The following is a 15,609-nucleotide window of genomic DNA, read 5'->3' as shown; positions in this document are numbered from 1 at the left end:
AAGATGAGGTGTATGTTCCATTTCAGAAGGTGTCTTCAGTACAATGCTAACCAAAATCCTTATCTCTTCTTTTCTGATTCTCCCTGCAAAACTTTTAAAAGCCTCCTCAGAACAGTCTAGGCAAGCCTTTGGATCTGTTTTTGATTAGTAAATATTAAATGTTAATTTTATAACAATATTGAATTAACCTATTATTCTAAATACTTTTCTGTCTGATAAGAAATTCTGGAAAATAATTGAAATCCTTGTTTTCTAATAACATTTTTTGAGCATACGAATGTTGATATAATTGTATGAGTGTATGACTATTTATGAGGCTAGCCCCAACAAGTATTATAGATAGTATATAGTATTATTGCTATTGTATTTGCAATCCATGAGTCATTGAAAAGCTACTTGTATAACAACAGTCATTCATATATATTCTCTCTTGTATTGTTTTATTATTATATCATGAAAATGATATATTGTATTTGTCATTTTCGCCTTCTCTGGAGAGATACGGATTCCAACCCTGTTACATTTTCTACTATGGTTCTGGTGTGAGTGTGTGCGTGTTAGCATCTGTATGAGTCCTTCAATGGACTGTAATTCTATCGAGGATGTATCATACCATGTGCCCATTGCTTGCCTAAGTTGTGGATAAAGCAGTTAGAAAATGGATGGGTGAATAGTGGACAGTTTATGAATAACCACTAATGTAAATGTGAAACACAGCTAATACAAAACATTTTATTAAAATTGTCATACAATTGTAGAAAATTGTAGAAAAGAAATTCTTAGTCAGTTTGCTGAGAAAGGCACAGTAAGTTTATTATGTATGCATACAGGAATTGTTTAGCCAAGGGAGCAACAGGCAAGTCAGAGTACCAGCTGGAACATTTCCCATTTATATAGACAAGCAGTTACAAAAACAAGCACAAAAAGGAATAGTGAACATATTTGTGCAGTAAAGTATATATGTGTAGCTCAAACAGGGATTTTTATAATCCGATAGTAAAATAATTTAGCACATTACCCTTCTTGAGGTACATACTGTACTGTATTCGTGAAGGTTTACTTACCAAAGCATTTTATTCCCAGTTTTAATTTTCTAATGACTGATGTCAAATGACACTCCTAATAGGTAAAAATTACATTAAAGCTATATTTCTACAAAATATACTGTAGTATAACCGTATTGTGTTTGTGTGGATGAATTACAGAATTGAGGTCTGAGCACTGATGGTTGTTCCAAATTCAAAGAGTTTCAGGTATAGCAGTCAGGAACAAATATATATAGAAATATGTCTTCAAGTTTCTGAAACAAAATATTATTAAACATATTTTCTTGTGACAATCATTGAAAAGAATCAGAAATTTCCCCCTGTGCTGCTTCCTTGTACAAACTTACTGAGGTCTTATTTTCATACCACTGTACTTATAGGAATAATTGTATCCTTTTCCACTGTGCCAGTTAATTCCATTGGCAAAACTGTCATGATGTCCCTTCAGATAAAGACCATTAAGGTTGGAATCATGGCACACATTATACCACCAGGCTCCTGAATATGCAGTGGCACAGTTACCACCACCATAACTATCGTTGTCTTGCTCTTTGGTAGAAAAGGCTTGGTTGTTGTGGCTTGTCAAGGAATCTCCTGTGGGGAGAAGATGAAGACATTTTTAGAAAAATTGCAAGGTCTGGAGCCATCAGATGTTTCTTCTTTTTAGCTGGTTATATTTTTGCAACAAATGCAGCACTGCTTAATGTGAGCTTCACACATCTTACATATAACAGCATAATATTTAAAAACATCACATTCATTAACTGAACCTAGCAATATGTATGCCATATGAGATCTTATTAAATTATATAATAGTACTGGTAGAATAACGTTCTTGTAGTTTTATTAATGGTCTGCTATTACTTTCATTTTTCTATATTTACTTTATATGTATTTAAGACTAAATGGTCTATTTATTGAAAGAAAAACCTGTTAAAAGTTATTAATTTTGACACAATATTTCCGCCACTGGGAAAAATATCTGGGGTTTACGTGATTCCAGAAACTGCCATTTCTGCCTGACAGTTTTTTTCATGTTAAGCATCATATTTTGTGGTCAATTTTCAAGTGTGAATTGTGTAAATGTGGAATTTGCACTTATTTTTCTGTTTGATTATTATTCAGTTTTCACATTTGAATTAGAGAAACTTATCCCATGCAACAGGCTAACTTGTTATTTTAGCAAATTGAACACTGTAATGAGCAATTCATTTAACCTTTCCTGCCTTTATGTTTTAAAGTATTGTAGCAGCTACTGTATTTTCTATTTTACTGTTATAGTCATGTTTTCCACCAAGAGTTAACATGTACATTTGCAGTTTTGTTTTTGAATATGCAAAAGACAATGATGACCTGTATGCTGAATTAAAACATTTTTTTTTCCTAAACTGATTGGGAGGTTAGCAACATTCATGATGCCTAATGAAATTGCAGGTTTAGAAACCAACATTTTTCATCTTATTATCAATTAGCAAAATAAAACAACAACTTTCTCAAGCCATTTTTTGTAATTTTAATTCTCCTACACTAAATCCCTTTACAACCACAAAACATTTACAAAAGTTTATATATTACATTTATTTTACATTATTAAACAAACAGATGATAATGTGAAACATGATTTACATAACATTTGGAAAAATGACAGTATATAACTGTGCTAGAAACAACTTTTGAACCGGGTCATTTTATAAGGGATTTCAAAATGAAAAGTGAAAGGATTTCAAGTGAAAAGAAAAACTGAAGGTGAAGTGTAGAGGCTTTCAATGTCAGTTATGTGTAAAGGAAGCAACGCAAAATCATAATATTACCAAGACATATTTCAAATGAATAATTAATAAGTTTTTATTCTTGAATTATCTCTTAGGAAGTCAGGGGGTGAACAAATCAAAGTGAGAACTTACCTGCAGTACCACCCATGAAATTTCCCAGAAGGAGCTTGTACTTGTCTGATTCTCCCAGAATTTTGAAGGATTGGTATTTGGCAAAAGTAGCAATATCATCGAAATCTTTCAGATCTATCCTTAATTGGAAATTCCCTTTAATGCAAAACAAAAAATCAGAAAATTAATTATAAGTTTTACTTCTACAAAAATTCAGTGGATGGGCATTCAGTATGTTATTGTTTACATGCTTTTGCACAACTTAAAAAAAACATATTGTCCCCAGAGAGAGGATTTGAATTCATTGACATGGATGAAACTACCATTGGCCTACTCTACAATAGTTTGACTTTGTGCACTCTAATAAATTCATGATTGTTTTGAGACTGTGTCAATGACATCTACTATGTCTCACTGTTCAGAGGTGCTCAGCAGGGCTGTAAATTTGTGGACTCAACTAAATGTCAACACTACTCCCATTGATACTCAGGTGTCATGACTTGACAGATGATATTCTCCTGTTTCTGATATTTCTTGTTAAGTTACTACTAAAGTTACAAAATAACATTAGTAGACTTAATATGAATTGAATTCATTATTAAATTCAGTCTTTATGTCTTTGAATCCTACTGTATGGATCTCTTTCTTCCACTATTCCTATTCAGTGTCAGAGCTTAGTTTTTAACTAAGATAGAAGATACATATTCACACCAGTGATTAAAAATCATTACAATGAACATCAGAGACCAAACACCACTGAAGTATAAGACTCACCTGAGGCCGTCAGAGCATTAATATTGTCGTTCCCCAGCCAGAATTCTGTTTGCTGGTTACCAAACCCTTTCTTGTAGGCATTCCAGTCTCGGTAGAAATCTACAGATCCGTCCATTCGCCTCTGGATCACCTACCACCACAATACCACGGTTATAAAGGAAATATTAGCGTAGTTCTATTACTACTTATTGTTAGAATTATGCACACAAATGGGAGTTTTCTTATTATCCTTTACCCTAACAATAGTGTAAGTAATATTCTAAACAAAGCAGAAGTGGGAGCATTTGGTAAAGATTAAAAAAATATATTTTAATGGAGTGAGTGGATTCTATGATAAGTGCCTGACAGTGAAAACATGATTATATTTTGGCTTGGATTATATTATAAATAAGGCAGCAAACTCAAAACAATAGTATTGGATAAGAGAATTTTATAAGAAATATAAGAATAAGTGAGGAAGTAAATTAAATGTACAAATCCATGCACCCATTGTCTAACACTTCTTCCAATTTGGTATCAGGAGGCTGCTGGAGCCTATCCCAGCAAGCAACAGGCACAAAGCAGGGTACACCCTGGACATGACACTAGTATTAGTATGTCTTTGGGCTGTGGGAGCACACAAGGGAAACAGGAGAAACCCTTGAACACAGAGAGAACATACAAGCTCTGTGCAGATTGCACTCCAGGTCCAGAATTGAACCCAGGGCTCCAGTGCTGCAAAGCAGCCATGCTAACAACTGGGCCACTACACCACTCAAATTCACAAATACAAATATTTAAGAAAAATGAAGTCAATGAGAGATAGTCCATAAAATAAATTTGAATCAAATTTATTTTGACTGGACACTGGTTTTTCATACTGTAGCTTCATATACTGTAGCAGTAGGTTAAGGGACAACAATCACATTTCCTAAAAATATGACTTTATACATCTGGTTGTACGCCAGCTTGGTTATGTGGTGTGTAGCAGAGCTGTCACATTTCAGTCATGGGTTTAATTCTGGAGCAAGGCACTGTCTTTGTGGAGTTTGCATGCTCTCCTTGTGGCTGCATGGCTACTGATTTTCTTTAGTTCTAAGTCTTTTTAGAGAACTAAATGTCCTGTTATTTTCCATTTTTTTTAATATTTATATTTTAATTCATATTGTTCCCCTAAAGTACAGTATATGTGTTTATTAAGTCTTATATTTCCTTATAATGATATCTTAATACATACTGTATATTAAAAACCTATTAGGCTTTTGTGTAATTAAAACAAAAAAAAATATTTCTGTTCAGAAACTGATACATAGCAAGGGCATGAAATTATTTCATAATGTGTTTGAGATTTGTTGATGTGTATGTTTTGAAAGTAGTAATAATTTATCTTAAAAAATTACTTTATTATTTGAACACACAATATATTACTTAGTGAATGAATCTGCCCAGAAATGAGGTGCTACACATTCAAATGTTCTAACTCTTAGAAGTGAGATTTCACTCACAAGCCAGCCGCCTCCGTCCGTCTCCATGTCACAGAACACCTGGAGGGCTTTTCCTCCTGCTATCCTCACTGTGTACCAGCCACTCATGTAGTTCCCCTGGTCCAGCAGCTCCTTACAGTTCTGAGCGCCTGGAAGAACGATGACATCACGCTGGCAGCAATTCTTTCCACACCAATCTCAGCAATGCAACTAAATTTCTTGAGATTTTGCTATAACCTAAGACACAAAACGATGCTTTTCTGTTATTAATATGCATAATAATTTTGGTTCACTGTGGTCATTTTATTTTGGTTTCCCATCCATCATTATGATATATGATATATTTTGTTCATGGTTATACTCTTGATTATGTGGGTAAAATTCACATTTGTTAACTTACCTTTGTCACTTTGGACCCCGGGATCTCCTTTGTCTCCTACAAAGATACAAGAAGTACATTAAGCCTAACACATTCATTGTTATGATACTTGAGGCTCTGAGTCTGACTTAGTGGATTCATCCTCAGTAAACCTTTGTACAGTACATGCAAGCAGCACCACTACACAGCAGTTCAGATGGAGAGGTGACAAAATGGCCTCAATGGTTAAGTTATGGGGGATCTTTAGGGAAGACAAACTGTACTGTAAAACTGTAACCAGAAATTATATTTGCAGTATACAACGCCTGTTCTTGTCACAATATCCATGGTTGGGGTGGGGATCCATCACTCATCTTGGGCTCCTATATAATATCATAAATAATAGAAAAGCATTTACTTACCTTTGGGTCCCCTCATGCCAGGCTCGCCTTGTGGTCCTTTAGGACCTACAACGTAGAAGTACAGTTAAAATGGAAGATTCAACTTCTTCATGGACAGCTAAAACCAGCATGGAGGTGATTAGATTAACTGTATACATATACTTCTGAGACCGTGTACCTTTTCATACTAACAGCAGAGAATCTGTACATTTGTAATGTTATTTTAATGTCTTGGGCACATGGCAAAAATGGCTATAAGACCTTAAAATATATTTGACTATTGCTAAGTCCAAAGTCCAATGGTCTGAACTGCAGTCCTCTATTGAAGACCTCAATTCATTTATTAGGTATGAAGAGGCTTTGTGAAGACAGACTTAAAGAAATTTGAATTAAGCATTTGGTATCCTCTTTAATAATGTCAAAAACAGCAGATTTGTGTCAATCTGGGTAAATTGTGGTGATCACAGTAAAGCAACTTGTGATTATGGAAGAAGAATCCAGAATAGTCTGGATTTACCTGGAGGGCCTTGTGGTCCCTGCAAGCCTGGAGATCCAGGAGCACCTGCTGTTCCCGGGCTTCCTGGGCTTCCAGGGATTCCTGGGCACCCCTGGAGCAGGGTCAGTCTCTCATTGTCATTCAGGCCAATAATCTTCACATCTGAAACACAGAAGATAACAAGTTAGCCTTGAAAGGATTAAATAAACAAATGTAGTCAAAGTATTGTAGCTATGAGCTAACATATTTCATTGATTTTAAAGTGTTATACAGCATGCATTTTGAGTTAATTTTACTTTATATGTATTTTAGACAGCTAAGTATGTGGAAAAAATGGAAAGAGGTTTCTGCATCTGTTGGAATTTAATTTATTACAGATCTGATGTTCCCTAAGTAGCTAATGGAGTGACATCAGATGTTGTTCATCCTAGAAGAGGGCCTCACTGACATTCAACCTAGAAGAATGACTCATCAATGAAATTAGTTGGACACTTTGTCTTTTTATCTGAGCATATTCTGAACAAAGCTATAGCATGGAATGAACTAAGTTCACCTTTTGTCTAACATGGGGACCCCAAGAAGACAAACTGTGTACAGACTGGTTATAAAGACCAAAGTCAGCAAGACACTACTTAGGCAGAGCTGCCTGAGCCCGAACGCAAGCTGCTAGGCAACACTGGAAAGCTCTTTCTCTCTCTTCTGTCTGCACTAGGACATTACTCATTACTATCTACTGTATGTACGAGCATAGCTTTATGCTCTGCAGAGGTACAGTAAGTACAAGTAAGTACAGAGTGTGGTGCACTCTTTCAGCTCTAGAACTCACTCCCTGCCACTCTTTTACAATTGTTAACTCTGTTAACTCTTTTACAATTTTTAGCTATAGACTAAAGTCTTATCTTTTTATTCATGCTTTTAATTAGTGTTTGCCTTATTTACTTTTTTCTTTTTGTTCAATATTATATTGATATCGTTTCTCTTTTGTTTCTCCTTTTTGTTTGTATATCCTGTAAAATGCCCCCCCAAACAATGCTGGTGTACATGAGCACTGAAATAAATCCTTTTTTATTTTATTTTGCTATATTTTATATTTTTCTTCACTTTGGTGAGCAAACAATCATGATCTCCCAGCTCAGATACTCAGATACTTGTCCTTAAATAAGATGCTTAACCCTGATTCTTTTAGTACACATGGCATTTCTAAGCTACCTTTGAAGAAAGGGGTCTTGAATTCCATGTTGGCTTAAGATCACTTGATATGTGAAGGCACATAGTTGGAACCTTCTCCATGACAAGTGGAGCTGTAGTGTCACAAAGTAATTAAATAAAAGATGGACTGGATGCTGAAATAACATGGACGCTGAGGATAAGCTTAGAGCTTAGAACATTAGAGCTTAGAAAGAAAAGAAAAGAATTGTGATCTACAGTACAATCACATGAGCTATGCAGTGCCAGAACTAGTGGAGATACTGTGCGCTCCACTGTAGAGTAGTAGTAGAGGATTTTATTGCCATATGTACATGTACATTGGAATTCTTGCGCTGATTTCTAGGGACATATACAATACATCAGACAACACAGTGCAACAGAGAACACCACACAGTGTAGACAGTACATTACAAACATAATAAATAATCACAACAGAATAATAAATATGTAGTACTGGAAAAAAAAACATTGTAGACCATGTTTTTTCCATGTACTATAAAAAGTGCATAGTGCAAATGTGCATTGAGTCTGAGGCATTGTAGTTAGCTGTTAAGGATGCGTACTGCAGTAGGTGTTTAAATTCACATAGCACTACAAACCTTGCAGGACCAGAATCCTGCAAGAGTCAGAGGTACTTTTCAATCGGAATTAACGCCAAAAAGCAAGTGACTTTGGCTTATTTAGGTATTTTTTCAGGTCTGTCCATAATGTGAAAGCTGACATAATGCTTTGAATGCTCAGGCTCTCATTTATCCCTCATTTATCTTCTGGAAAGACTCTGACCAATGTTTTAGCAAATGTGTGATATCTCTTTTTATGTGGTCACGGTCTATATTGGAAGTACACTGAAATGCATTTTAGATTGCAGCTCTCCAAGAAAAAAAGGATGTTTATTACACATTGACTGCCTTTCTAGATATTATCTGCATATCAGCAAACTTTAAGTTAATTAAAATAAGCAAAACACTCTATATTTTTTGTTCCACCTATATCAAAGTAATGAGAGGTCATTATTGGTGTTAACTGAATGAGGCCCGCAATACATTAAACGACAAAAAAGCTCTTATAAGAAAAGCACTGCTGTCATTTCATTACTACAGGGAAAAATCTTCACAGAACTGTGAACTTTCTAAAAATGTATCAATCACACTTACCGGGACAGGTGTTTTTTTCATAAGCCACGACAGTCTGACACAGGAAAAGAGTGATGACTGTTCTAAGAACCATCATTCTGCTGGTCCTATTCTGTCTGCTCTAGGTTGATGAATACCTACTGCACGAGTGAAGGATATATTTATATTAAAGTCACACCAAAACTCATTAGTATAATATTCCCTAATTTGCATTTCAGTGTCATTATCATTTACAATTTTCAATGTTCTTAAAATTCCAATAAAACCTGTTGACTGTTTGTTCTCATACTTGAGATGCTGTCCCCCGCCCAGATTGTGTTCAGCCAAAGGGCGTTTACACAAAAAGAGTGACAAACAAAGAGTGACAAGCTGAATAAATATTTACACTAATAACAGCACAAGGATAGTGGCATTGGAGTTTCCAGCACTGCTGCAAGCAGTGTATGATTTTCGGGGACATAGTGAGCCATTGGGAGAGGATAGTGGTTTGGTATGATAAAAAAAAAATATATATCTGCTGTATATTGCATTATATAGCATACTCATGTGTTGTTACAGTCCATGTGAAATTAGACTTGTAATAAATGTAATGTAATGTAAATTACATTAATGTAAATGTAATAAACTGTAGTGTGATGTGGCTCCTCTCTTTCTGCTCTGCACATGCTGCGAGTGCAGTTTGCCACACTCGCTACAATGGCCGCATAACTGGAGCTGCAGACGGATGTCAGACAGATTCAAAAATATCTCCATATTTAGCTTTTAATGACACAAACTGGCAAAAACACTTCACAAACGAATGCTGTGGGAGTCACTGATTGTGTTGTTTGTTGGTGGCAGACATGTCATAGACCACCCTATTTTATCAGCTTTGTTAGTCTCCAAATGTGTACAGTGATGCGAAAAAGAAAGTACAGTACACCCTTTTAAGAATCTATGGTTTTACATATTGTAACAAATGGGGGATTATGAAAATGGTGAAAATCAGGAATTGACCGAGCAGTTAGTCAATAAGTAAAATAATTATTCATAAACCCAATTTTTAAGTGATTTCTCCAGAATATACCTGAGCAGTTGGTATAATTAGAGAAAAACAATGAAGGTACAATAGAATGACCCCGCTGATTTGCTAAGGATTCGAATGGAAAAGGCATTGTTAGGTGGGCATCTCAGTACTGCGAAGCTTAGTGATGTCAGAGCACATAATAAATGGGGAAAAGCCTTAAATAGTCTGCTCAATTACATGAGATTGGGAAGGTCAACCTGATTGAAAAACTAGTGTCCAGGGCATAACATATATTATTCTATTTGTAGGGATTTTTATACTTTATAAAAGTATAAAGACCAAATATTTAACATATATATTTTAATTATTCATAATATTTTCAGGAACACTTTACTGATATGGTTTTTGTGTACATACAAACAGTTTGATAATAATTTGCATTTCAGTGAACTGTGTTTGTACTCTGAAAAAAATAATTATTCAACAACAGAGAAAAGTCACATGAATCAATAGATACATACTGTAGCTGAGCACATTGTTATTTGATGTTAAACAAAGTTGGTAAAATGCTGGGGAATTCGCCAGATGTCTTAACTTATTTAGATCCTGTTTCTTACAAAGAATCAATATTTTCTCAGTATTTTCTTAGTATACAGCACAGTACATGTAAATTCTCTTTTCGTGAGTGCTCCATTAACTTATTAATTCCTCCCAACACTGCCAAAGTAAATTGCAAATGTTTGTACAGTAAGTATTAAAAACATTGGTTATACTGTTTTCGTTCAAGATTAGAATGGCCTTAAATTTAATAAGCACCTAGAGAGAAATTAACAAATTAATAGTATGATACAACCTGCATGGTCCATAAACTGTAAGTTAAATAAATCTGTTACATTAGTAGGCCTTTATTCACTTCACTTTCCCCAGACAAAGTCATCTCCATGCTGGTTGGAGACAGAATGTTTTTTGAAGTACAGTAAATCAGCCCAATCTCTGTGTGAAAAAACTGTGTAAACGGTGCAGAAGCTACTGGTTAAAATTTGAACTTGTCTTTAGAAAATCAACCACACATACATCAAGCATCTGAATTTAAGAGTGTTCTGAATCTGTCTTGTTTCCTTTGTAAACAGTCAATACAAGTATTGCATTTATAATAGCTCTGGAGTTTGAAAAATTCACATATAACCTGAGGAGAACCAAGCAGAACCCATATTGCCATTTTAGAAATATTCATCACTAATATTTAGTTGAAACTGAATAAGATCCTTTACTTTTCTATTTAATATAAATTTAATACAAGCTTTGGATATCCAGCACCTTAGTGATTCAATATAGAACACCTCTTTGCACAGGAGAGGAGGCATCACCAATCAGAAAATACTGATTTGTATTACTGTACATACTTACTGAAGGTTGTTTCAGTTTTACAAGCGCTACCAAAACTGTGTTCATTTGCACACTGTGCAAAATGTTCTCGAAAAGTTTATTGGATGTAAATACAGCGAAAACCATGCCAGTCAAGTGCTTTGAAGAATGTTATGAATAAATAACATTTGGTTAACTATAAAACATGTTACCTAGAAGTTGAATCTAATTTGTACTTTATAAATCAAAGTTCCTAAATGCATTTCAAAGCACAAGATTCAACCATAAGCACCAAAGGATCTTTAAAAAAAACCTGGGGTAAAAGTTGTGGAAAACCAAAGATCAGGGGATGGGCACAGAAAATTTCAAAAACTTTGAATGTTGAATGAACTGTTGTTGTGCCCTTAAATGCTAGTATTATTGGCAATTATATTTCCTTATGACAAAATCCTTGAGAATAATTAAGGTTTCCTACTGTGCTGCTCCTTGATCAATCTCACACTTTGGTCTAATTTTCATATTGCTGTACTTAGAGAAATAATTGAATCTTTTATAGGGTAACAGTTGATTTAATTGGAAAAACTGTCATGATGTCCCCTATTAATGTTGGCCATACAACAGTTGTTATACCATCAGGTAACTGCATACCGGGTGGCACAGTTAACAGCAATATAAGCATCACTTATGAATTACAAAACATTTCAAAGACATTATACATTAAATACTGTAGAAGTTATTTTACAAACAAAAAAGGAATTTCACAGTAAGACCTTAGTTACCTTATAAGGAAAAGAAAAACCTTTCAGGCGATGCTGTAGCCATTTAATGTAGTTACATGTAAAGAAAGTTATGCAAATCATTACTGTTTATTTCCAAGATACATTTCAAGTATTAAAGTAAACAAAGATAGTTTACTTTAAATTCTGTAATATAATTTAATATTTGAATTGATCATGAAAGACATGAATTACAGTACATCCTAGGAGGTCAGTGTACGGATAAAAAGTGTGAACTTACTGTACCTGCAGTATCGCCCACGAAATTTCCCAGAAGGTGACTGCTATTCTCCCAGAATTTTAAAGAAGTCATATTTTGTCTACATCCTTAATTAGAAGTTCCCTTTAACACAAGACAGACAAAACAAAACTTCAGAAAATGAATGAAATTACTTCTACAAAATTTCAATGGGTAAGCATAGACTATTTCTCTCATGCTTTTGCACAATAGTTTGTCTATAAATGCGATTTGTGCCATTATTCAGGAATATTTTTTTATTAGATTAACAAGAAATTTGTTAAAACTGGCATGATCTAGAATGCTTTGGCTTTTTTTACTCATTTATTAATATGAATAGGACTCCAGAAATTGTGCTTAGACTGAATCAGTGACATCTCATCATGTCTCACTGCTCAGAGTTGTTGAACAGAGCTGTGGAACTGAGGCGATTAGTGTTTGCTCAATAACTTGTCAACACTACCCCCACTGATACTCTAGTGTCACAAAATGTAATCTTTTGTAGATTATATTCTCCCATTTCTTTCTGATATTTCTCTTTCAGCCCTCCATAGTTAAAGCATGTTAAAAGTAATAAATTTAGTATAATGTAAAATGAATTTGTTATTAAAATCAATCCTTATGTCTTTCAATCCCCAATAATGACATCTCTTTCTGCTACTAACCTTATTCCTTCTCACTGCTCCCATGTTAATTTTTTGAATGAAGATCTTCCCTACTTTGCAGAACATTTATAAAGACAATGTCATGAATAATATTAAAGAATAAACAACCAGAGTTGTACAGTCTACACATTATAGCACGATCTCCATTAAAAAACAAATATACCTTTTTTTATAAAAACTCTTATTTTCCATGATACTTCTTTCAGATATTAAAAGTTGTTTGAAAAGGAAACAATTAAATAAAGAATACTGAACGATTTCACTTGCTTAATTTATTTGCAAGAATACACCTTCAGCAGAGAACATCTGAGACCAAGGAAAGAGCGGGAATACGGTTTCAAAAGAACTAATCATGAAATAATTTCTTGTGTAAATTAGAAGATACGAAATAGTCTCTGTCATAAAAAATAAGTTAGAAAGAAAAAACAGTGCTAGACTAGAAGACTCTGCTGAGGCATTCAGGGCATTAATATCATAAGCTGCATTCCAGTGTTGGTAGAAATGTGCAAATCCAACCATTCCCCTTTCGAAGGAATTATTATGATGTTCAGTAAAGGTATTTTTCTTACTGTCCTTTACCCTAACCTAGAAGATTGTGAAACATTTTAAGCTAAGATGACCCTGGAGAATTTGGTTTAAATTATTTTTTGGAAATAAAAAATAAGATGTTAATGGAGTCAATGGATTCCATAAAAAGTGCCTGATGAAGATCAATATTACAAATAGAAGTGTTATATACTGTATGAAATTTTTATAAGGAAAATAGGAATTAGGGTGGAAGTAAGCTGCATGCACAAATACGGGCGGGTGGCAATCTTAGTAACAAAATAAATACAGTAAAAGAAGAAAAGGAAAAAAATACATGAAAATATGTTAGATTAAAATATATTTTAGAGAAAGAAGGAATCTAATATGAATGACCATTTGTTTCAAAGCTTGATAAAACATAATATTAAGGCACAACAAACAGAGTTCCTAAAAATATATAGTTCTATACACCTTCATGTAGGGCAGCTCCTAAAACAAGAATGTTTAATGGAAAATATTTCCTGTAATTTTTCTATTAACTTACCATTTATATTGTGATACATTTTGTTCCAATAAGGTAGATTTGTTCATGTTGTTAAACCTATTAACATTATCATCCCAAAGTGGGTGTGAGATTCATCGGTGTGTGAGAGCATTGTGACATCTTTCACCACATAAATTTAAATAACCTTTGTATACATTATGTGCATAAACTTTTTTTTATTATAATGAACAAACAATATATTGTTAAATTGATATATCTGTCTAGAAATGTTCTAACTCTTAGAATTAAGATGAGCTCACTCACAAGCCAGCCACCCCATCTTTCTCCATGTCACAGAACACCTCGAGGGCTTTGCCTCCCTCTGTACTCACTGTGTACCAACTGTTCATATAGTTCCCCTTACAGTTACTACCCCCTGGAAGAACAATGACATCGAACTAGTAGCAACCAAGACCCTATTTCAGAAAATATCATAATTTCCCCACCAAACACAACAATGCAACTGAATTTCTTGGGTCACTTCTCTAACATAAGATGTAATAATCTGCTGTTTAAGGTGGACTGAAGCGGCAGATCTGTGAACCCTTGTGTAGGGGGGGGAGTCAGCTGGCTAGGGAAACAGGTAGCATTGAACATGTACGGTGGTGAAGCCACACACAGATAAGCATGGTGCAGGCAGGCAAGAGAAACATTCAACGCAGTTCAGAATCAAGGTCAGAACCAAAGTTAAGTTCTTGTAGACTGTACAAAGCATAAAGAGAATTCAAGAGACAGAGTTAGGGTGAAGCACCGGGCCGGCGTCAGGGCTATGAAATTTCGGTTGAAACGGAGGCATTGCAACTACCCATGCAACTACTAGTGCTTCATGGTAGAAGATAACGTCGAGCAAACTGGTATTTTTAGCGATGAAGTACAGTTTCATGTTCATCAGCACTCTCGTGATTATTATTGCCTTGAGCGACAAAATCCCATATGCATTCATTTTTACAGATACATCGACGGTAACGAGGTTCTGAATCGTTAAGAAAAAATAGTTGTAAAACCAATAGAAAGCACAAACTTCTATAACTACAGTCCTAGTTATATAACGATTGTAAGTATAAGGATAAACTACAGCACTGCAAGGAATCGCTCCACCTGAGCAAACAGGGTGATATGGCTGCTGGCAACTCACAACTGGCAACCCACTGAAGCTAAGCGGGTGTGAGCCTGGTCAGTACCTGGGAGACCTCCTGGGAAAAACTAAGGTTGCTGCTGGAAGAGGTGTTAGTGGGGCCAGCAGGGGGTGCTCACCCTGCAGTCCATGTGGGTTCTAATGCCCCAGCATAGTGACAGGGACACTATACTGTAAACAGGTGCTGTCCTTCGGATGAGACATAAAACCAAGGTCCTGACTCTCTGTGGTCATTAAAAATCCCAGGGCGTTTCTCGAAAAGAGTAGGGGTGTAACCCCGGCGTCCTGGCCACATTTCCCATTGGTCCTTACCAATCATGGCCTCCTAATAATCCCTCTCTATGAATTGGCTATATTACTCTGCTCTCCTCCCCACTGATAGCTGATGTGTGGTGAGCGTTCTGGTGCACTATGGCTGCCGTCAAAAATACTATCATGTGCATCCCTTTTGAATTGTCACACACAAATCAACAACAACAAAAAAAACCTTGAGGTGGATGCTGCACATTGGTGGTGGTGGAGGGGAGTCCCCATTACCTGTAAAGTGCTTTGAGTGGAGTGTCCAGAAAAGCGCTTTATAAGTGTTAGC

At 35.2% G+C, this 15,609-nt stretch overlaps 1 protein-coding gene across 1 annotated transcript; it reads right to left on the bottom strand.

The window, feature by feature from the left end:
* Positions 1–787: 787 nt before the first annotated feature.
* On the bottom strand, positions 788–9,036 carry LOC148652613 (ficolin-1-like). The gene is made up of 8 exons (XM_088599549.1): positions 8,785–9,036; positions 6,443–6,583; positions 5,947–5,991; positions 5,567–5,602; positions 5,188–5,315; positions 3,704–3,833; positions 2,951–3,085; positions 788–1,640 (listed from the first exon to the last, which is right to left on the bottom strand). Exons 1-8 carry the CDS (start codon positions 8,858–8,860, stop codon positions 1,390–1,392), a joined length of 942 nt encoding a protein of 313 aa, XP_088455675.1. The 5' UTR covers positions 8,861–9,036; the 3' UTR covers positions 788–1,389.
* Positions 9,037–15,609: the final 6,573 nt, after the last annotated feature.

The sequence above is a fragment of the Lepisosteus platostomus genome, chromosome 11 (genome assembly GCF_059453375.1).
Source record: "Lepisosteus platostomus isolate fLepPlt1 chromosome 11, fLepPlt1.hap1, whole genome shotgun sequence".
Classification (NCBI taxonomy): Eukaryota; Metazoa; Chordata; class Actinopteri; order Semionotiformes; family Lepisosteidae; genus Lepisosteus; species Lepisosteus platostomus.
The sequence above is the reverse complement of the archived record's forward strand: the minus strand, read 5'-3'. Positions and strand labels throughout refer to the sequence as shown.

What these genes read in the sequence shown, in the direction of transcription:
- LOC148652613 (XM_088599549.1), bottom strand. Translation starts at nt 8,860, where the DNA reads ATGATGGTTCTTAGAACAGTCATCACTCTTTTCCTGTGTCAGACTGTC. An exon ending in TGAAAAAAACACCTGTCCCG is followed by an intron (nt 6,584 to 8,784) that starts GTAAGTGTGATT and finishes TCTGTGTTTCAG; the next exon opens with ATGTGAAGATTATTGGCCTG. An exon ending in TGGCATGAGGGGACCCAAAG is followed by an intron (nt 5,603 to 5,946) that starts GTAAGTAAATGC and finishes GTATCTTTGTAG; the next exon opens with GAGACAAAGGAGATCCCGGG.